Raw genomic sequence first — 22,313 nt, 5'->3', positions numbered from 1 at the left:
TAGCACAGGTAAATGGTGGTGGCTGGGCAACTGACACACCAGTGGATGGTCTAGAAGGACACCCACACTCAGACAAAAGTGGTTAAAGGGTGAAATGGTAAAAAACCAGCCACGACAGGCAGTATATAAGGAGCCTTCGTCGTGCACAGTAGGATAATCAATAGAGCAACAATCATAACAAGAGATTCAAAACATTACAACAACAACAGTCACCACTATAACACATGAGTAAGAACTAGAAAGAAAAGAGTGGAAAAGCAGAGTAACAAAATGAAGAAAAAAGAAAGAGAAAGTCAGGAAGAAAAACAGAGAGAGAATGGAATGGCAAGCATGCACTAATAGACTAACCCCTTCTCTCCCTCTAAAAGCCTACCCTCTGTTAAGGGTTAAGAATTTTCTGGAGCGTAAGCCATTTAGGCCTGTCCTTTCAAATTGAGTAATTTCTACAGCAGGATCTTCCTATGAGGTTATTCACATTGAGGGAGTGGTTCCCTCCTTGATCTTAGTTTCGTAATGCAACCGAGCACGGCATATTAACCATTCCTTCTTTGCTTTTATTGATTAAGTGCCAGTATTATTTCTCTTTTACTTTTGCCATTTCATTTATAATGTATTTCTTGGTGTTGTGCCGTCATTTATTTTATTTTATTGAGAATCCTTTACTTATTCTGTCTAATAGCAAGTATATTTCCTTTATTGTTGTCATATTTGCCTGCCATAACTCTTTTGTAATAGTCTCATCTGCCATGGGCATATGACCAAAAATTCAACAAAGGGGCTTTAGTTTGCGCACAAGTTGGTTTGAGGTGAATTGCAATTGGACCAGTCCTGACTCTCCTACCTAGAACCTTTGAGCCATAGTGTGGCAAGAGATAGCCCGACCCACAATCTCTGAAAGGCCCACCACAATGTTATTTACTGGTTGATCAATAAATTTATTTTTTATACACAATTTTAGATCACAAAAATTTGAAACTTTAACATTTGTTTGATGACATAGCATTTGAATTTTGCTCTTCTTGAAATTTTGCAAGTATGAAGGATATAATAAAAATATGCAATCTAGTAGTTAGATTTTAAAATTTTACATTCAATATAAAGATATATAAAGAGTTTTCACTAAATTTGTTTGAAGAAAAATGTTGTAAAAAAAAAAAGGAGAAAAAAAAAAAAAAAGGAAGTTTCAATTTATTTTAGTAAAATCGTTTTAATTTTCAAATCAAGCTTCAAGTGCAGCACGTGTAAAAGATGAGTGATGGAGTGAGAATAACTGTCCTGTACAGTACTGTAACTCTGTAAAAAAAAGACAATGACACTCCCCAAAAAACACGTGTACATACACGCGCCATAATGCTGTTGGGAATCCACTTTCTCAAACGACTTTACATGATTTCAATCGTACCAAAAATTAAACACACGCCGCGAAAGAACCGCATAGATTTTGAGCTCAGAAAGCGATGGGACTACGAGTATATATATATATATATATATATATAAAAACCCAAAACCCAAGAAGATCCACACCAAACCAAAGCCCAGCAACACCCAAAAACAAAAACAAAAACAAAAAACCCAAAAAACAAAAAAAGAAAAAAAAAAAGAAAAACTCATCACACAAAACCACAAAACCTCATTCGTGAATCAATCAACACACTCCCAAAAATTTCAAAAGGCATCTGACAAAATACCAACCCCTTTTAAAATCTCAATTTATTATTCTCTTTCTTTTAAAAAAATAAATTATTACTCACAAAAAAGAAAAAACAAAAACCCAAAAAAGAAAAAAGCAAAAATATGGATGGGATTAGAGAGAGAAAGACTGTTCGTTCGTTTGTTCGTAGTAGTTGTAGTGGTAATTGTTGTTGTTCATTTAATCAAAATCCCCAATCCTTTTTTCTTTTCGTCTTTTTATTATTATTATTATTATTTTCTTCTTTCAACTTTTTTTCTCAATCCTCTAATAAATTTTCTGGTTCTTCTTCTATTACTGCTACTATTATATTTATTATTAGTGGTAGTAGTATTATTATTTTTTGTTATTCCCCAAATCTCACCGCACATCTCAATCACGCTCTTCGATTCTTGATGATCTTAATCTCTAGAGAGAGAAATTGTGCCTCTTCACGGTTTTTAGAGAGAGAAACTAAAGAACTCGTTGAATTTATATTCGCTTTTCCCGTCAAACCCCAGAACTTGCAGCAGTACCTTGTTTTAGAGAGAGAAAACTCTGTTTCTAGAGCGAGAAACTGGAATTTTTTATTTCCTTTTTCTTTCAGCTCGGAGTTGAAGAGATATTTTGTATGTGTTTTTATGGAAATTATATAATTTCTTAGTTTTTGAGCTTCGGCGAGGTTCGATTTCTAGGGTTTTTTTGGTGGTGAGCTTGATCTTCGGCAATGGAGGTTGCTACTGGTTCTGAAGGAGAGAAGAAGAAGCCGCCTGAGGTTGAGAACAAGACGAAGCGGAAAATGAAGACCGCTTCGCAGTTGGAGATTCTGGAAAAAACCTATGCTGGTTTGTTTGCTTGTTTTCCTGAGCTTATTTTAGCTGGTGATTTTTTTTTTTTTTTGAATTTTTGTTAATTTGAGTGGAATTTGGGCTTGATTCAGTGGAGGCGTACCCGTCGGAGGCATTGCGAGCTGAGCTTTCGGCGAAATTAGGGCTTTCTGATCGGCAATTGCAGATGTGGTTCTGTCATAGGAGGTTGAAAGACCGGAAAGGTCCATCGTCAGGGAAGCGGCAGCCGAAGGATTCTCCGGCCAGAGAGGAAATGGCGGTGGCAGAGGTGGGGAATGAGCTAGGTTCGGGTTCGGGCTCAGCATCAAGTCTGTTAGCAGAATCACGACGAGTTGTTGGGCGGCCCGGGGTTGCGGTTGCAAGGATGGGAGGTGATGTGGCAGTAATGAGTAGGTACTACGAGCCGCAGCAGACGATAGCTGAGCTTCGGGCTATTGCTTTTGTGGAGGCACAGTTGGGGGAGCCACTGAGGGAGGATGGGCCCATTCTCGGGATGGATTTTGATTCCTTGCCGCCTGATGCATTTGGAGCTCCGATAGGTAAAGTTTGTTAATTTGTTCGTGTTTTTGTTGGTTTATTGTTTTGTGATTGCACCTTTAATTGCCAGCATTGTTGGAAGAGCATGATAATGGTATTCATTTTTTTGATTGGGGAAAAAATATGGTGTATTTTGCTTATTAGTAGTTTGTTGAACTAAGTTGATAATTAATTAAAAGTTTTTCTGACAATGCAACATTGATGGGATTAGTCAGTTCTAGGTGGTGGGATTAGCTTTAGTTACTGGAGTAGCAATTCAACTTGCTTCAGTTTATACAGCTTTTAAGTACTAAAGGTACTTCTAAAGTTGTTGAACTCTTATAGCCTTTTGATGTCATGTTAGGAGCGGTGACAGTGGGGCAGCAGAAGCAGTCTGGGAGGCCATTTGAGCCAAAGTTATATGAGCGACACGATGCTAAACCGATCAAGGTTAGAAATTAGTCTTCATAATATGGCATGGCTATGGTTGATGCATTTGATGTTTACATCCTTGTCTACTTCTCTTTAGTGACTAATTGCTGGGTGTCCCAATGCAGTCTTGATGAATTATACAACTCATAAATCTTCTGATGTCGGACACTTCTTTTTTGATGATTTAGAATAGTTGTATTAAGTAAAAATTATGAGTTATTCATAGAAAAAATTACATCAGTCGTTCATCCAGTATATGTATATATCCATAGACATACACGAGCGATGATAGTGGTTCAAGTATACTGGTAATTTACTCAATTGCTCCCATGAAGATTCAACAATACAATGAATCTAAAATATCAGAAGCATTTGAGGATCTACATTCTCTTCTAGTGACATCAAGTAAATAAAGGACTGAAAACTGCAGATTTTATTCTCTCCATACAAGGCTTTTGCCCCAAAAAATTTCTCTTATTTCTGTCCTTCCAAATGTTCCATAGAATACACAAAAAACTTACTAAAAATAAAATGAAAATGCTAAAAGCAAAGCTACATTCCATACCCTAGTCTGGAATGAAGTTGGTTTTCTCCTCCAACATCAAAGTGAAGCAAACTGAACACCATTCTTGGCATCACCCATCTCACTCCAAAACCAAAGAAAAATAGTTCACAACTCCATAGAAATCAAAAATTGAATAAACAAATGCTCCACATTCTCACCATTGTGATTGCATATGCAACACTAGTCTACAGTCACTATTTTTGTTGTGACGGCAGCTGAAGTTTGAATTTATTAGATGCAGGTAATTTTTTATTTTATTTTATTTTTGGGTTGGGGGTGGGGGGGTTGGTTTGGTGTGGGTTTTTTTGGGTTGGGTTGACTTTCTCTTTGAAGATGTGGTGTTGGGTGGGTTACGAAGATGATGGTTTGTAAGGAACGGGTTACAGTGGTTTTGGCAATTTTTTTTTCACAGCCTTTTGTTTTATTTCAGTTCATGTTTTGTTTGTTTTTGTTCTAATTTTTTTTTTCATGGTTCTATCTTAATCAGCAGCGAAGCTTCAAAGTAACCGGATTTTAGTTTGATACCAAATTTGACGTAGGACAAACCAGAATGATGCAATAATAAAACTGAACAAGAAAATAAAGGATAGATGACCAGGGAGTGATGTGGACCAAGGGGAACAAAGCCAAGTCAGATTTAGAATTCTTGGGTCTGGTCTAGTGGTGCCTGGATTGGTTGGATTTTGAGGAAGTATTGATTAGGTTTTGGTGGGAAAAGGCTGGAAATATATATATGTATATATATATATATTTTTTTGATAAGTAAGAAATAAGTATATTAAAAAAACTGCTTTATGCAAACTAGCACAAATCAAAACAGAAATTACAAAAAAGAAAAGAAAAGCAGAAACAGAAAGGAAAAACTAATTACAAAGACAAAGAGAGCTAAGGAACAAAGAGAGAGAATCACTAGCTAGACCAATCAAAAAGGGAACCAGTGAAAAGAGCAAGTAGCTGGTCACTCATTGGATCTATCTAAGTCCTCAAAGGTCCGCTGATTACATTTCCTCCAAATACACCACATCAAACACAACAGAACTAAATTCCAAATGCTAGATGAGTTCTTCCCCAACCAATTCCACCAACCAAAGAGGAAATCTGCCACCGATCGTGAGGGAACCACCGAATCCTAAAAGTTCTAAAGATAAAGCTCCACAACCAGTGAGCCTTGGCAGGAAATAATATGGAATAAAATGGAAGGTCCAACCAAGTCATTTAAATATATATGATAGGTAATAGAACTTTTATTAATAAAATGGCACAATCTAGTGTGGAGAAGAGCATAAGTTCCTTCGTATACTTCTGGCATCCTAGGGTTACAACCTTTTGTCCAATAAAAAAAGTTGTACACCTTTTGCCCTTTTTAGTATTATTACTTATCAAAAAAAGGAAGTGCACAAGAAAGTCTGTTAAAAAATTACAAATCAACACACAACCTTCCGAGCATGCTTCTTGGTTCTTCCCCATAGAAACAACCACTTTTTATGGAAATTTATTGTAAGAATTTAAGCAATCAAGAAAAAAAAAAAAAAGAAGTGGATGAAAAATCACTATGACAAGCACACATCCAATCATACAGTTTAATCGACTTAAAGTTGCAAATATGTTGCATACTTTTAGAAATGTCCAATTTACATCCAATTCTTTTATTTATTTATATTTTAAATAGAAAATATACAGATATCTAGAGTTACTCAATCTTACATGGCCTTTTATTGTTAAACTTCAAACAATCAGCCTTCCTTGATCTTGTTAGTCAAATTGATTCTAAAAGTGGAGGTTCTCACTAACTTTTCTAAGTTGATGTCCTCATGCACACATTTATATACATATACATATTTAGTCAAGAGCACTAGCATCAACTGTGCCAATCCAAATGCCATTTTAACACATCAAAACCTACTTTATTTATTTTAATACACCATTTTACAATACACCCTACATCACATCTTCTATTTTAAAATTCAGTACCATAATATAGTGTTACCAAATTATTAAAATATTATAAACATCCATTTTAGATTCATTCACCTCTCTCTCTCTCTCTATGAAGCTCTCTCTCTTCCTACCCCAATTCAACCTTTTCTTCTTCTCAAAACCCAAATCAAACCGACTCAGCACCACCGCCCACAACCTAATCGACTTTGCACCATCAAGCATTGCCCACAACCCAATCAACCGAGCACCATTGCCCATCAACCCAATTTCACCACCCATAACCCACAACCCAACACCACCACCTCTCTCTCTCTCTCTCTCTCTCTCTCTCTCTCTCTATGAAGCTCTCTCTCTTCCTACCCCAATTCAACTTTTTCTTCTTCTCAAAACCCAAATAAACTGACTCAGCACCACCGCCCACAATCTAATCGACTTTGCACCATCAAGCACCGCCCACAACGCTATCAACCGAGCACCACTGCCCATCAACCCAGTTTCACCGCCCATAACCCACAACCCAACACCACCACTCTCTCTCTCTCCAATCGACCCAACAACCACTGGCAATGCAAAAACCAACAACCTCCAATCTTAACTCCACCAAATGCAACCCACAACAACCACCATAACCCAAAACCAAAATGCCCTAATCCATAAACCCATTGAAAAATATTATTCTTATTACCTATTAACAAAAAAAAAAAAAAAAAAAAACCCATTGAAAAATTACACAAACCCACCACTGTGAGTGACAAGATAGAGAGAGAATTTGGCCGAGAAAGCTAGAAAAGAGGGAGAAAGAGAAAGCGGTGTTGTTTTGTTGAGGGAATTTTTGAGAGGAAATTGGTTGAGAGAAGAGGAAGAGCAGAGAATGAGAGGGAAGGTAAGATATTTTATTATAGAAAGAGAGAGAGTTAAATAAAATAATGCCCAAAAACTATAGCACATTTTTCCGTACCGTGCTATTTGTAGAACTTCACTGTGGCACCGTGCTATTTTTTTGGCATTTGGCACATCTCATGAAGCAAGGATTTTAGTGTTTGGTGTGCCAAATGCTAAAAATTTAGCATTTGGCACACCTGATGCCAATGCTCTATTCTATTCTTATAAAAATAATTGTCTCCCCCCCCCCCCCCCCCCCCCCCCCCCTTATTGATCTCTCTCTCTCTCTCTCTCTCTCTCACACACACACACACACACACACACACACACACACACATTTAATGCACCTTGAAAAATCTTTCCTGGTACTATAGTTTCCCCTCCTAAAAAAACTGCAATTGATTCCTAGTTTCTCCCCTGTGCTATTATATTTCCAATCTCTCTTATTGCACAATATATACTGTCATTAAAAAATGATTTCTATGTGTCTTTTGTGAAGTTCCATGTGAAGTCTCAAAGTGTTGGTGTTGTGGTTCTGGCTGCATTGACTGCATCTTTTTGTTGTGGGCTCTTCTGCTTCCTTTTTTATTTACTCATTGTTTTCAATCCCTTTTCTATTTTTATTCATTTTGATCTGTCCTTAGTTTGCATATCTGAGGTTCTATCTTTCTTTGCCTAAAAAATACTTTCCGGCTCTACCATTGTTTTGCCTTGGCATGAGTCCTTTCAAAAGATTTTCCCCCCTCGGTGGATCATCCTTTTTGTTTGTTTATTTACTATATCTTTTTTACCAAAAAAGAAGAAGAAAGAAAATAAGGAAAGATTGATTTGTTCACTCGGTTCATCCTTAGGGTGCTGGCAGAGCTCTCCATGAATACCAATTTCTTCCGGAGCAACCAACTGTTAGAACTGATGCATATGAGAGAGTTGCTCCATCTTACCACTATGGTTCACCCGCAGATGGTCCAAATGCCAGAACTTCGTCAGTAATTTCTGGGCGCTCTTTCATGCATGGGAATGAACAAGTACCTTCTGGATATGGTTTTCAAGGTCAGGTGCCTGGTTTAAATCTTTTGCCTAACCAAGGCAGGCAGGGTCACCTCTTGCCCTCTGTTTCGGGAGAGTATGACACTGTTCCACGAAAGAATGCCTTTCCAAACATTGCCATGGATGCTCATTTTGCTGCTCACCCCATTACTCAATTGGAAAATCCTTTTCTGCCGTCTGACAGGAGGGTCGCCCATGATGAGGATGTTCCACGGATGGAGAGAAAACGCAAGGTATCTCACTGCACTATGAAGCATTTCATTTTTTCTAACTATTGATCAGCAGTTAATGCATGCTTTTTCTCTTGCAGAGTGAGGAAGCGAGAATAGCACGGGAAGTTGAAGCCCATGAGAAGAGGATTCGGAAAGAGCTTGAAAAACAAGATATTTTGCGGCGCAAGGTGCAGCTTTTTCTATTTACGTACTTTTTGGCAAACCTATTTTTTTGTTAACTAATATTATGTATTTATTCATTGCATCAAGAGGGAAGAGCAAATAAGGAAAGAGATGGAAAGGCATGATCGTGAAAGGCGGAAGGAAGAAGAAAGGCTATTGCGAGAAAAACAGCGAGAGGAGGAGAGATACCAAAGGGAACAAAGGCGTGAACTAGAGCGGAGGGAGAAGTTCTTGCAGAAGGAGTCACTAAGAGTAAGTTTGGGATTCTGACGTTGTAGCTGCTTCCTTATTATTTGATGTGATCGTAATTAATTATTCTGTTTTGTAACAGATTGGAAAAAAGTTGTTAATGTGTTTGTTCATGTACTTAGGCTGAGAAGTTAAGACAAAAAGAGGAACTACGCAGAGAAAAGGAGGCAGCAAGGCTCAAAGCTGCTAATGAGAGAGCTATTGCTCGTAGAATTGCTAAAGAATCAATGGAACTAATTGAGGATGAACGCTTGGAACTCATGGAAATAGCCACATCCAGCAAGGGTTTGCCTTCAATTGTCTCTCTTGACTATGATACTTTGCAAAATCTTGAGTTATATCGAGGTGGGTTATGTTTTCCTGTTAAATTCTTTTGAGGACCATGATATTTTTATGGGATAAATCTGCAGAGCTGGACATTAAATTATACCACCGACTTAGCAAGAATTGTTTGAAGTTGAAATTTAAAACCTTATTACAGTTTACCAACACTGTAAAGTTTATAGATAATGTCCACGTGAAACATTTCATTTCTATTTTTATTTAGTTTGGGTTTTTTCCAGTAGGCCCAGTACATTTTCTTACAATTTTTCATGACCAAAAATTTGACTTGTACCATTTCTCCATTTGATAGAAATTACAATTTAATAAGAATGTTGGCACGTTGCTAATATTTTTGGACCAGATGGGTCTTCTTCCTTAAAAAGGGATGAAGAGTGAAGTCATGGGTTCAAATATCATGGTTTTAAAAACTGGAATGGTCAAAGAGCCAGAAAAGGATCTGGTTTCCCTTTTCACAGTTTGAACCACCAGTTTTGGCCATTTTTACTGGACCGGTTTAGGGTCCAGTTCCCGGTTGAACTAGCTGGTTCGATCTGGTTTTTAAAACCAAGCAAACATCGTAGGGGTCTTTTATTTACCTGTAGAAAAAAATTGGTCAGACCATAAAAGATTAATATAGTCAGAATAATAGTTGTACCATTGTATCTGATCATTTTGTCAACTTTCTTAGCTTGTAAATTTGTTTGTTTTGCATGCAACACTGTACTGGCAAATTCTGTTATGCTATGAAGTTGCTTAACTTCAATATTGATGACCTGGATCTTGTATTTTTGGCTTAATACGTATAATTGAATTGTGATCTTTCAAGCTTCTAACATTGTCTATCATTCTATCTCTTAGAGCTGCTGGCTGTTTTCCCACCCAAATCTGTGTGTTTGAAAAGGCCTTTCACCATTCAACCTTGGACTGATTCAGAGGAAAACGTAGGGAATCTTCTTATGGTGAGTCTGAACTGTGTGTTCTTATGTTTCTTCTACTCTGCTTTTCCTATTAAGATGAAATCTGGTGAGACTCAAATGCTTTGGGAGAAAATGTCTGAATTAAAAGGCTACATATTTTCTCTTTACACCCTTGTGGAAGCAGGGACTTGACTTGATTGTAGGTGCTTGTTATCTCCTTATTTATTTAGTTTTTAAATTGCCATCATGCTATGCCCATAATCAAGGGAAAAAAATGTAAAATAAAGTTGAAGGAGAAATGTATGACCTGTACCCTTCTGAAAGCCCATTATGTTTTGTCAAGTCATGATCAATTTCAGAATTAACAGTTACCTTTTGCTTCTCCATGGTTATAACTTATATGTCTTGCCATATGCATCTTAACTGAATATCTTGTCACTGGCATAGTAGTTTGCAAATGTTCAAGGATAAAACCAAACCTCCTTTGTTACGTAATTGAACTTTTGAGTTATAGTTTTTTAATAATGTTCTTTTATTTATATTGCCCCTTATGCTTTACTTGAATAGCATATTTATATCATGTCAATGCATACAGTGGACATATCTGATCAAATTTCTTCTTACAAAAAAAGAGTACAGTGGAATATCTAGGGGTGAATTCTTGTGCTAAAATCCTAAATTTTAGTGGTTTGTTAGTCTAGTCTCTATATCCATGGTCATGCAATTTTTTGAGGACTGCTTGGGATTACACCTATGGACTCAATCCTCTCCTCATTCTTAGGGGAAAAAAAAATCCATTGTTATACATTATTTATTTATTTTTATCTTCTATTCAAAAGTGTTGGGAACTGTGATGTATGCTTTTAGGTTTGGAGGTTCTTAATTACTTTTGCGGATGTTCTGGGACTCTGGCCATTTACTCTGGATGAGTTCATCCAAGCTTTCCATGACTATGTAAGATCGCTATCTCTTTCTCTCTGTTGAAATTTTGTTCAGGATAGGATTCTACCTGGTTTTGTTCTTAGTGGCAATCAAAGCATTCTCTGTTCTCTGGCATCCTAGGATCCAAGGTTGTTAGGTGAGATAAATATTGCTCTTCTGAGGTCCATCATAAAAGATATTGAAGATGTTGCTAGAACACCCTCTACTGGGCTGGGAACAAATCAATATAGTGCTGCTAACCCCGGAGGTGGGCATCCACAGATTGTTGAAGGGGTAAGCGATTGGGCAATGGTTTCAAGTGATGCAATTTTGTTTTTGCCTTATAGTCTCTCTCTTAGTTTTCCATCAATTTTTCCCCTTCCTAATAGTGTTTGCCCCCCGTTTTGGGATTCTGTATCAGGCATATGCTTGGGGTTTTGATATACGTAACTGGCAAGGCCATTTAAATCCTTTGACATGGCCGGAAATTTTGCGGGAATTTGCTCTAGCAGCAGGTTTTGGGCCACAATTGAAGAGAAAGAATATTGAACAGACCTATCTTCGTGATGACAATGAGGTGACATCTTATTCTTTTCAGCAATTGTTTCAATGTAAAATCTGGCTATTTTTTGTTATATTGTTTGTTCCAGCATGATTGATTTACTGTTCAATGCTTGTGTTACAATAGCTTATCTTTATTCTAATAAGGTTGTCTGAGTTTGACAAAGATAAATTTATGTTATAGATAATTTAACCTGAGGTCTTTTGAATATGGTTACTTTTATTCATCCTAAAAAAATTCTGTGAGAATGCCATGCAGAAATTTGTGAATGGTCCAATTTTGCTATGATTTACTAGGAGATCAGCTTGTTTAGATCATACCCAGAAAAGACTTGATTCTCTTTGTCCAGTCTTTAATAGAGAAGGTTGCATTTAACATCAAACCCTGTTGGGGTTTGTTATGAGTTGGTAGAAAGTTTGCTTGATGATTAATTTAATTAGCCTCTTTAATTTTGATCATTTATTTATTCTTTATTTATTTATTATTATTATTGTTGAATATCAAATATACGTTACAATCAAGATTTATGCTACATATTTATGGGGATTAGGTCCATAGAATGGGCTGTTAATCTGAGGTATTAGCCAAGAACCTAGGTGAACTTAGGATGGTCTTGCCTGCTAGACTCTTGGGGATTGAGGTGCCAATAGAGTCACTGTTGATTGAATTAATGGTGAGTGCATTTTATTGTAAGGTTGAACCAAATTATATTACCCTTGAGATATCATGAGGTAGAATAACTTGCATGCATCCATAAACATGCATGTACGGATCTGCTTTTGTGTCTAACAATCATTACCATCATATTCTTGAAGAAAGGTTGTATCCTTGTGTTTGGCATGTAGCAAAGTTTTAATTGTGATGGCAGTAAGGTAATCAAATAATGAAACTCAATCTTGAAGTTTGAAATTCTCACCCGTAACAAATCAATTCTTGTCATGGAGTATTGAGAAGCAGTTGGTATGCTTCACAAATATGAGAATCACAAATTGAGGTTGGGATATGTTTTAGATATATATCAGGAATTATCAAAGGAGGATTGATATGGCTCCTTATTAGTAGACCTCATACAAGTATGCTTTTATGTATCATTGTTTCTTTTTGGACTGGAGTGGTTCTTAATCTTTTTACATGTTTTTTTAAGATATGCTTGATCTTTGTAATTTAAGAGCTTGATGTTCTACCACCCGTGTACAACTCTGGTGCACTTGGGATATTAGATTAATACAATTTCGTTAATTATTAGAAAAAAAAATATTATTGTTTCATCTATCATTATGTGTAATTGTCCTGGTAGTGGTTGGGAATGGGGATGTTTGATTTTGTCAGGTTTGGAAAAAGGTTATTGTGTGTATTCTTAAATCCATTCAGCTTGTTGTAAATAACAGAGGGTACTGTGAAGATGTATGTGAATTTTCACTAAAGAGTGAGTAACAATTGTGGATCTTTGCTACAATGATAGCTGAAATTCAACTTTTGTGACTGCTTCTATGTTCGGAATCTTCTTGCCTAACTCTTATTGTACATGGACTGCTTATATTTTTATTGCTTTGTCTTAGGAAGTTCTTTTAGGCATTTATTCTGCTCTCTCTTGACCAATCTCTATTAGGTCGAACTTAAGCCTTGACCGATGGTAATACTATTTATTCACTTTTGTTGTTATTGTAACATCTGGATGCCGCATTTGAAAGTATTTTAAAGCCTTCTTTTTCCCGATTCATGTAAAATGCCAACCACTTGTTACATGGACATTATATTCTCACAAAGACATGTTTTTGGAATTTTGAGAAGATCAGGGACACTATGTCATTAACTATTTGATGTTATGAGAAATACAAGTTTACAGGCCTATAATTCTAGACACGTCTTTTCATCCTTAAAAAAAAGAAAAAAAGAAAAAGAAAAAAAAAGAAATACTTGCATGCAAATATCAGCTTGGTTTTGAGTTTTTTATTTTTATTTTTCTTTGGCAGAAGTGAATAAAAAATAATGCTATTCTAGAGTTAGCCTAATATGTTTGTTTAACTGTCTTTGAATTCTTCAAAATAAACAAAAACTACCTTTGCAGTTTTACAATTCTTTTTCCCTGGTGCTATGCAGGGTAATGATGGTGAAGATGTAATATCTAATTTGCGCAATGGTGCAGCTGTTGAAAATGCTGTTGCTATAATGCAAGAAAGGGGTTTTTCTAATCCACGTAGATCTAGGCATCGTTTGACACCTGGAACTGTCAAATTTGCAGCATTTCATGTTCTCTCCCTTGAGGGAAGTAAGGGCCTTAATATATTAGAAGTTGCAGAAAAGATTCAGGTAACTTTAGGTTAGTTATCATGTGAGGTCTCTTTTTATGTGTATTTAACTATTTTAAAAAAAAAATAAATTAGTCTATTTTGCCCATAGAAATCTGGACTTCGGGATCTCACAACAAGCAAGACACCTGAAGCTTCTATTGCTGCTGCCTTATCTAGAGATTCAAAACTTTTTGAGAGGACAGCTCCTTCAACGTATTGTGTACGTTCTGCCTATAGGAAGGACCCCGCTGATGCTGAGGCAATACTTTCTATGGCCAGGGAAAGAATCCGGATATTTAAAAGCGGTATTGTGGATGGAGAAGATGCGGATGATGCTGAAAGAGATGGAGATTCTGAAAGTGATGGAGGTGAGGATCCTGAGGTTGATGATTTAGGTACTGAGACAAATTCAAATAAAGAGGATCTGAATTCCAAAGAGACAACCGAGTTCAGTGCTACTCCATTGGGAAATGGCAAGGGGAGTGATGATGTTTTGGAAACTCCACAAGTCAGTCTTGGCAATATAGATGAGGGTTTGCTTTCAATGCAGTCAGGAGGAAATGGGGATAAAGATTCTGGTTTGTTTGTTGCAGAGTCTGTTGATGTCTCTGGAATTGGTAATAATATGGTTGTTGGTAATCAAGAAGATGCAGATATTGATGAAAGCAATCCTGGTGAATCGTGGGTTCAGGGACTTATGGAAGGAGAGTATTCTGATCTTAGTGTTGAGGAGCGCCTGAGTGCGCTTGTTGCTTTAATTGGCATTGCAATTGAAGGAAACTCTATCCATGTTGTTCTTGAGGTACCTTTCCTTTTCTTGTGTGCTTTAAAAATTTGCTGGGCTGTGTTTCATTGCCTGCAATCTGAAATGAGAATATTTTTCAGGAACGTTTAGAAGCAGCAAATGCTCTGAAGAAGCAAATGTGGGCCGAGGCACAACTTGATAAACGCCGTATGAAAGAAGAGTTTGTGTTGAGGACAAATTATTCATCATTTGCAGGAAACAAGGCTGAACCTAATCTTCTTACAAATTCCTTGGCAGAGGATCGGCAAAGTCCACTTTGCACCATTAATGACAAAAACAATGAGACGTCTGTGGCCCCTGCTGTTGAGCAAGAACAGTTAAATAATATACAGAATGGCCAAAATTATCTTAACAGTTTGCCCTCTGAAGAGAACCTGCAAATCCATGATTACCCTGCTGGCCCAGATAATCTTCCATGTCAGCAACCAGGATATGTTGCTGAAAGGTCACGCTCACAGCTAAAATCTTACATTGGTCACAAGGCGGAAGAGATGTATGTATATCGATCACTGCCTCTTGGTCAGGATCGCAGACGTAATCGATACTGGCGGTTTATTACATCTGCTTCTCGAAATGATCCAGGCTGTGGCAGGATCTTTGTTGAGTTGCATGATGGTCATTGGAGGCTTATTGATTCTGAAGAGGTACTTTACTCTTTGATGAGCCATTACATGCCTTAGCAGTCTATATTGACGATCAAACTATAATGTGCATCTATTTTATATGAATTTTCTGTACTTAAAACTGTGTGTAGCAGCTGTTTTGAATTCTCCTCTCCCTAGAGCATTAGGTGGAAGCACAGGCAAGAGATATATGCTACTCAGGCATTTCTGCTATGTGCAGTATTTGTCTTGTTCTTTAGTGCTACTAATCCTGAAAGTCTGAGACATTGACTAGCTGAATTTTTCAAAGATTGCCTATGTCTATGTGAAATACCACTAATCCCAGAAGTTTAAGCTGTTAGGAAAGTGTGAATTTGATTATTTAACCATTATTCTAACACTCTGATGCAGGGAAGTGATGGGCTGTTTGTGTATGGTTTAGAAACAATGAAAGGGCTGAGTTACTTAGAACACATTGATAGGTGGATAAGTACCTCTGCAAGAACACTTAGTTCCAAATAGCACACAAAGGCTAACAATTCATTGTATTACCAAAACTGATTTACAAAGAGCTTACATTCTACTACTTATACTAGTTGTTTGGCATTGGCAGCCTCTAGATGGTTGACAGGTGTCTAAATCCTATCGGCTAATGCTTAAGAAATCATCTAATTAACTAACTAATTAATTAGTTATAAGAGGATTAGGATATAGCTTCTTGAAATTGCCCTGCATCATGCTCCCCATTACATGTGAGCCAAAACTCCTAATAAGTGGGGTCCAACATGTGGAACTTTTAACTTTTAAATGAAAGTTAGAGTGGAAATTGGGTTCGAGCTCAGGACCACCTGCTCTAATGCCATGTTAAATTACCACTAATTTCAATAGCTTAAGCTGCTAAAAAGGCGTGAATTTAATCACTTAATTATTATTCTAATGGTAAACATACTCCATATTGCACATGTTGGTTCTCATCATTGTCTATCATCTTCATGCAGGGTTTTGATGCTTTGTTGTCATCTTTAGATGTACGTGGGGTTAGAGAATCTCATTTGCACACGATGTTGCAGAAGATTGAGATGTCCTTCAAGGAATCTGTTCAGATGAACATGCGTTCTGCTATGGGGAGACATAGTGGAGACTCTGTCAAAACAGAAGCCATTGAAATGGTTCCTGGCCCTGATTTCAGCGTAGGCACTGATAGCCCTAGAAGTACTGTGTGTGCTGATTCTGATACGTCAGAGACCTCAACATCTTTTACGATTGAGCTTGGAAACAATGAATGTGAAAAAAATGATGCCTTGAAGAGATATCAGGATTTTGAAAAATGGATGTGGAAAGATTGTGTTAATTCATCAGTAATATTTGCAATGAAGTATGGGAAGAAAAGGGATCTACAATTGCTGAGTACTTGTGATTACTGCCATGATGTCTATTCTTTTGAAGACAACCACTGTCCTTCCTGCCATAAGACATACAGTTCATCTCGGAACTTAAATTTTTCTGAACATGTGTCTCAATGTGAAGAAAAACCAAAGTTTGACACTCAAAATACTTGGCATGGTTCACTCTTAGCTCCTCTCCGGATAAGGTTGCTTAAAGTGCAATTAGCTTTGATTGAGGTAATGCCTTCAATTTATATGCTTGGATATGTTTTCGAAGTTATAAATTTTGTAATGAAAACATTATAATATGAATAGCAGCTTGACAATCTCTGATGATTCATTATTACTTTCTTTGTGTTGGGGTGAGAGGGTGGGTTTAAATGTTTATGCAGCTAATACTGTCTTTGTTCTGGCTTGGTAGGTTTCTATTCCACCGGAAGCTCTTCAACCTCTATGGACCAACAGTTATCGAAAATCATGGGGAATGAAATTGCACTCCTCATCATCAGCTGAAGATCTTCTTCAGGTTATAAGCTAGCCTTGCTTGAAGGGATGTGCATTAGAACTTTCAAAAAACATTCTCATTATATTTGCTTGTGATTTTGAATGTCTACATTTTCTTGTCCAGAAATGGATGATGAGGCTTAGTGATACTCTGCATAATGATATGCGCCTTTCATTGATAGATGGATAATAAACATTTGAGTCCCAAAATTTTGGTATTGGCTATAGTCAACAAACTAATTGGGGTTGATCACATGATTTTTTAAAATTTTTTCATTCTATCTTATCCAAAATCATACTCTCTGTTCACCTCCTTTATCTACCCACCCTTTTTTATTACTTCTATCAATGTTATTTTTGGTCTTTCTCTACCTCTTTATGTTCCCCTGACTTGAATTAAATCACTTTTTTCTCATTGGTGCATTGATTGCTCACTTTTGCACATAAACAAACCATCTAAAAAAACTTTTCCTCATATTTTCATCCAAATGAGCTATCCTTATCTTTAAACAATTTTCTTCATTTTGCATCATATCTTTCTTTCTATTTCTACATATTCATTATAACTACATTCGTTTTATGAACGTGTTACTTATTAATAAATAATAATCTAACAAAAATTATCATACAACATAACTAATCTATAGCAATCTTACAAAACCTTTCCTTTAACTTAATAGGTATTCTACAAGCACACGATACATTCAATGCACTTTTCTACTTCATCAACCCTACTCTTAACCTTTGATTCACATCCTTTTCAATCTCTACATCCTTTTGAGTTATTGATCATAGCCTTTTCAATCTCTATGTCCTTGTGAGTTATTGATCACATCCTTTTCAATCTCTACATCCCTGAGTTATTGATCTAAGATATTGAAAGAACATACTCTTTTTTTTTTTTTTTTGATAAGTACAAAACTTTATTAAAAATGATATCCACTTTATGTTCAAAATGATAAACACAAAGTAATTAAAAAATTCAAACAGTTACAAAAGAGGTCCTAATGAATTTTGGAAATAAAAAATGGAATGAGAAGATGTATAACCTCATGTCCTAGCTCAATCAAATGTACTCTTTTGGTATCTCTTGACCAGAAAGTTTTATAATCCACCTAGGGTGCCTCAGCGGTAAGGGAGAGTGTCTAGACTAATTGTAAACCCAGAAATCTTTGGTTTGATTCCTAGCTAAGGCATTTTGCACTCTATATACTTTGTTTTAGTCCTTAACCAAAAAAAAAAAAAAAAAAACATTTCTCCAAATGTCCAACTTGGCGTTGACTCTACGGCTTGTTTCATCCACTTATATTAATATCATTTGCATGAACTTTAAGTATACACCAAGGGACTTCATCTTGAATCAACCTATTATGTCATCCATAACCAATGCAAAGAGATATGACCTTAAAGCTAATCCCTGATATAAACATATTTTCATAGAAAACTCATTCGTAATGCCTTCGCTTGTTCTCATAGAAATTAAAATTTCATTAAACATATCCTCAGACACCTTAGTATTCTTAATAGGAACCCTTTTACTTTCAAATTTCACCACATAATCTGTCTAGATACTCATCATACGCATTCTCTAGACCAATAAAAAACATACAAACGTATCCTCAATCACACCTTAGTATACTTAATAGGAACTCTTTTACTTTCAAAAATTGACTACATAATCTCTCTAGATACTTATCATACGCATTATCTAGGCCAATAAAAACCATATAAACACATCCTCAATCGCCTTACTATACTTAATCGGAACTCTTTTACTTTCAAAATTCACCACATAATCTCTCTAGATGCTCTCATACGCATTCTCTAGGCTAATGAAAACCCTATAAGGATCTTTACATGCTAAGTAAGAAAATGGCTTCCATGGTAGATCACCCTAGCATAGCACCAAATTGATTTATGATAGCTTTGTTTTGGTTTCTTAACCAATGTTCAATCACCCTTTCCCTAAGTTTCATAGTGTGACTCATAAGCTTTAATTCCACGGCAATTTGTACAGTTTTAAATAGGTCTGATTGGTAATGCAGTTTTAAAACGCACTATTTCATAGATTGCTTTTTAAAAACTTTACTTTTTTCTAGGTGTTGTCTTTTCAAACAACTTCATTTTCAAAAATTTGAAAAAATAACTTATACCAAATGGGCACAAAAATCTCCTTTGTTCTTTTACATCAGTAATAAATTGCTTTTGTTTACATACCAAGCATTTTGTTTACACAACATCTTATTAAAAATGTTTGTTAACCATCCTACACCTATCCAATACTTCCAAACTTTAATTGGGATTTCATTGGGTGCCAATGTAGTGTGTCGCATACCAAGAATGATGTAGCTAATCATTATTCACTTCTCACTACATTTGGGGTTCAATGCAGTGTGTTACTAGTACAAGATGCCATTTTGTTTCTCTCGCCTTCTACTTGCTTTGAAGTTGCCTCCCTCATGATTCTATGGGTCCGTTTGGATACAACTTATTTTTGTTAAAACTGAAAACTGAAAATACTGTAGTAAAATAATTTTTAAATATGTGAAAAGTGCCGTGGGACCTGTGAACAGTGCACTTGTCTCATGCACAGTGAATCCATGTGATTTTACTGTTCATACGCGCTGGGAAAAAAAAAAGCTGAAAACGTGAACGTGGATCCAAACACTCACTATGCATGATTTTTTAGTTATTTTATCTGGTTGAAGATAAACCAATTTGGATCCTGTGCTCATACTATTCTCATATTGTACTGCACTTGTTAATCATAACATCTACGACTATGATATAACTGGCATGGTTTCTCTTATTTTCTTCCATTTGTTTATTGAACTCTTTTAAATTTTCTTTTGGAGAAGCTACCAAGTCATAGAATGTGTTTTGTGTTCTTTTGTAGGCTTTGACATTGTTGGAAAGTGCCATAAAGAGGGACTATTTATCATCGAACTTTGAGAGCACCACTGAGCTGCTGGGATCCTCTAACCCTTCAGGAAGTGGTACGGATTATTCTTTTGGTCCTGAAACAGTTCTCATACTTCCATGGATACCACATACAACAGCAGCTGTGGCTCTGAGGCTCATGGAATTTGATGCGTCCATCTCCTATATGCTGAAGCAGAAAGTGGACTCTCAGAAGGATAAGGGACCTTGGGTTATTGTGAGTAGTATTTTTCTTATTACTGTTGAAATTATCTCAATCAGAGAAAATAAATAAATATTAAATAAAAAAGGGTTAAATGCCTTCATCAGTAGGTTCACTTTGGACTAGGCTTGGTATAAGCAATAATTTTTATAGGCCCTAGAGGCTTTTGTCTCCCCTGCTTCAAGGTTTATGGGATAAGGCATAGAGTAGGTGAGTTATGGAGGAAGAAAAGAAATAATCCTTAATTTCTAGTGTCTCATGTTAAAGATTTGCAAGGAAGAAAGGGTGAACATGTTGATTATATAATACAACTTGTTCTTTTAACTTGTAGTTCAAGCTAAATACAAAGTCAGCCTCAACATGAACTTAAGCGGTTTAAATTAGAATAATTTTGGGTGAAAAGGAAATAGCATGGATTTTATGTCTAAGGATGTATCTAGACTGTGTTTGTATTTATACATATGTTTGCTCATTCATTCTGCAGACACTTCTTCCTATTCCATCATTGCTTGAATCTCCTTTAACAGAAGACATAGAAGTTTGAGAAGGAATAACAATTAACTAGTTCACTCACCGTTTCAATACATACATATACATATGTTACGTGCTATGGTGTTACAGATGATAAATGGTGGATTTAGGGTAATAAATAATAATATTTTAAATTTTTATGTGGGCAATAAATAAAGTTTGATGGAGACTTCCCTGCATTGATTGCTGTTTTTTTTTAACTCCCTCTTTCTTTATGACCCCCCAACCCCATGTGGGGGCAGGATGAAAATCTCCAGTCTTTTCTATTAACATTTACTTATAGCACCTTTTGAACAGAAAAAAGTAGGAAATGAACTTTGAGTTTGTTGTTGAAAAAGGAGGTTCTGACTTATAGTGCCCCAAAGCATGTTGAGTTGTGAGGCGTACGGTTCTAGTTGCCTTACAATTTGAGACATCTGTTGCCTTTCAATTTGAGACATCATCCCAGGGACATGATTCTATGGGCCATGCCTCAAAGGTGCAATCTTGGCACACTTTCCAAATCTGTCTTGGTCCTGACACCGTTTGTGCCCTTTTTGCCCTTACAATGGAAGTACCTAGACTTGGCTTTCAGGTTGGAGCTTTCGGGCTGTATTCCCAGGCCAAGCAGGTTTCAGATTTGCAGGGCAACAAATGGCCCATAGTTCTGCGTCCCCAACACTGACTGCTCTTTTTGGTTAAATTTGTGTGTTGATTGAATAATATACTGTTTAACCAATACAATCCTGACATTTTCCTTTTTTGAACTTCATTTCTCAGAAGCTTCCATCAAAATATGCCACTGTCAAGAATTCAAAAGATGATGATACAGGTCATATACCTTATCAGGCTGAACACCTTAAAGAAGAGAAATGGGTTGATTCAGGTAGTGGACTTGCTAGCTCTGGTCGTGGACGAGGGGGCCGTGGAAGAGGCCGTGGTCGTATTCGTGGCGGAAGCTCACAAGGAAGGGTCATTAGTTCCAGAGCTGAATCTGGTAAGAGAACTTCCTCCACAAAGAGTGACAGATTGGGGCAGGCATTGGGATGGAGAGGACGACCACGTGGACGAGGAGGGCGTAGACGTGGTCGTCGGAGCATTAGAAGCAGGCAGAGACCTGCAAAGGTGGTTGTGGTTGGTGGAGACAGAGATAACTCCAAAGATATCATCCTTGATAAATCGCCAAGTGGCTTGGAGTGGAATGGAGATGAAAGCATGCGGCTGCCAGGGGAGGATGCTGGGAGTACTAGCAGTTCAGAAAGATCAGATTATGATTATGAAAATGGTCAGGCAACTGGAGATGAATATGATGATATGGTGGTGGATGACTTTGCTGCGGGATATCCTGGCAGGTCTGATGACTTGCTACAGGGGACCTATTATAATGTAGATGTAGAGGAAGAAGATGAAGAAGAAGAAGAAGAAGATGAAGATGATGTTGATGACAATGAAGGAGATGCAGAAGATGAGCAAGGGGATCTTGATATTGATGAATATATAAATGGGGACTCGGATGAGGCGGGAAACGGGGGTGGGGACAGAGAGCAGAACCTTGATCAAGATCAAGGTACATATACATCCTCGGACTACAGCGAGTAATGCAATCTGTGACATTGTTATTGTATAAGAGATGTTTCATCATTGTATTGCACTCTCTGTTTTCCTCGATGCATCCGAACCATCCTTGTAAGCCAACAGTATTTATAAAGGTTACTGTAACCGTGCAAAGCATGTTAACTGATATTAAATGTGAATGAATATCCCATTTTGTTCAATTGGCCTCATCTCGAATAGCAAAACTATCACTTG

General features: G+C 36.8%; 1 protein-coding gene across 1 annotated transcript; it reads left to right on the top strand.

Annotated features, from left to right (window-relative positions):
- The first annotated feature begins 1,544 nt into the window (after window positions 1-1,544).
- LOC126695601 (homeobox-DDT domain protein RLT2) lies at window positions 1,545-22,279 on the top strand. Its single transcript, XM_050392419.1, has 18 exons — window positions 1,545-2,514; window positions 2,610-3,056; window positions 3,398-3,483; window positions 7,702-8,130; window positions 8,208-8,297; window positions 8,380-8,544; window positions 8,664-8,886; window positions 9,724-9,824; window positions 10,650-10,736; window positions 10,845-10,997; window positions 11,125-11,280; window positions 13,366-13,575; window positions 13,666-14,358; window positions 14,442-15,005; window positions 15,962-16,585; window positions 16,770-16,874; window positions 19,749-20,009; window positions 21,285-22,279. The coding sequence occupies exons 1-18, from the start codon at window positions 2,397-2,399 to the stop codon at window positions 22,101-22,103; spliced, it is 5,331 nt and encodes a 1,776-aa protein (XP_050248376.1). The 5' UTR covers window positions 1,545-2,396; the 3' UTR covers window positions 22,104-22,279.
- The last annotated feature ends 34 nt before the right edge of the window (window positions 22,280-22,313 follow it).

This window comes from Quercus robur, chromosome 8, assembly GCF_932294415.1.
Source record: "Quercus robur chromosome 8, dhQueRobu3.1, whole genome shotgun sequence".
NCBI classification, from domain to species: domain Eukaryota; kingdom Viridiplantae; phylum Streptophyta; class Magnoliopsida; order Fagales; family Fagaceae; genus Quercus; species Quercus robur.
Note: the sequence above shows the minus strand (reverse complement) of the source record. Positions and strands in the feature narration are given on the sequence as shown.

What these genes read in the sequence shown, in the direction of transcription:
- LOC126695601 (XM_050392419.1), top strand. Translation starts at nt 2,397, where the DNA reads ATGGAGGTTGCTACTGGTTCTGAAGGAGAGAAGAAGAAGCCGCCTGAG. An exon ending in AAGATATTTTGCGGCGCAAG is followed by an intron (nt 8,298 to 8,379) that starts GTGCAGCTTTTT and finishes CATTGCATCAAG; the next exon opens with AGGGAAGAGCAAATAAGGAA. An exon ending in TGCAGAAGGAGTCACTAAGA is followed by an intron (nt 8,545 to 8,663) that starts GTAAGTTTGGGA and finishes TCATGTACTTAG; the next exon opens with GCTGAGAAGTTAAGACAAAA.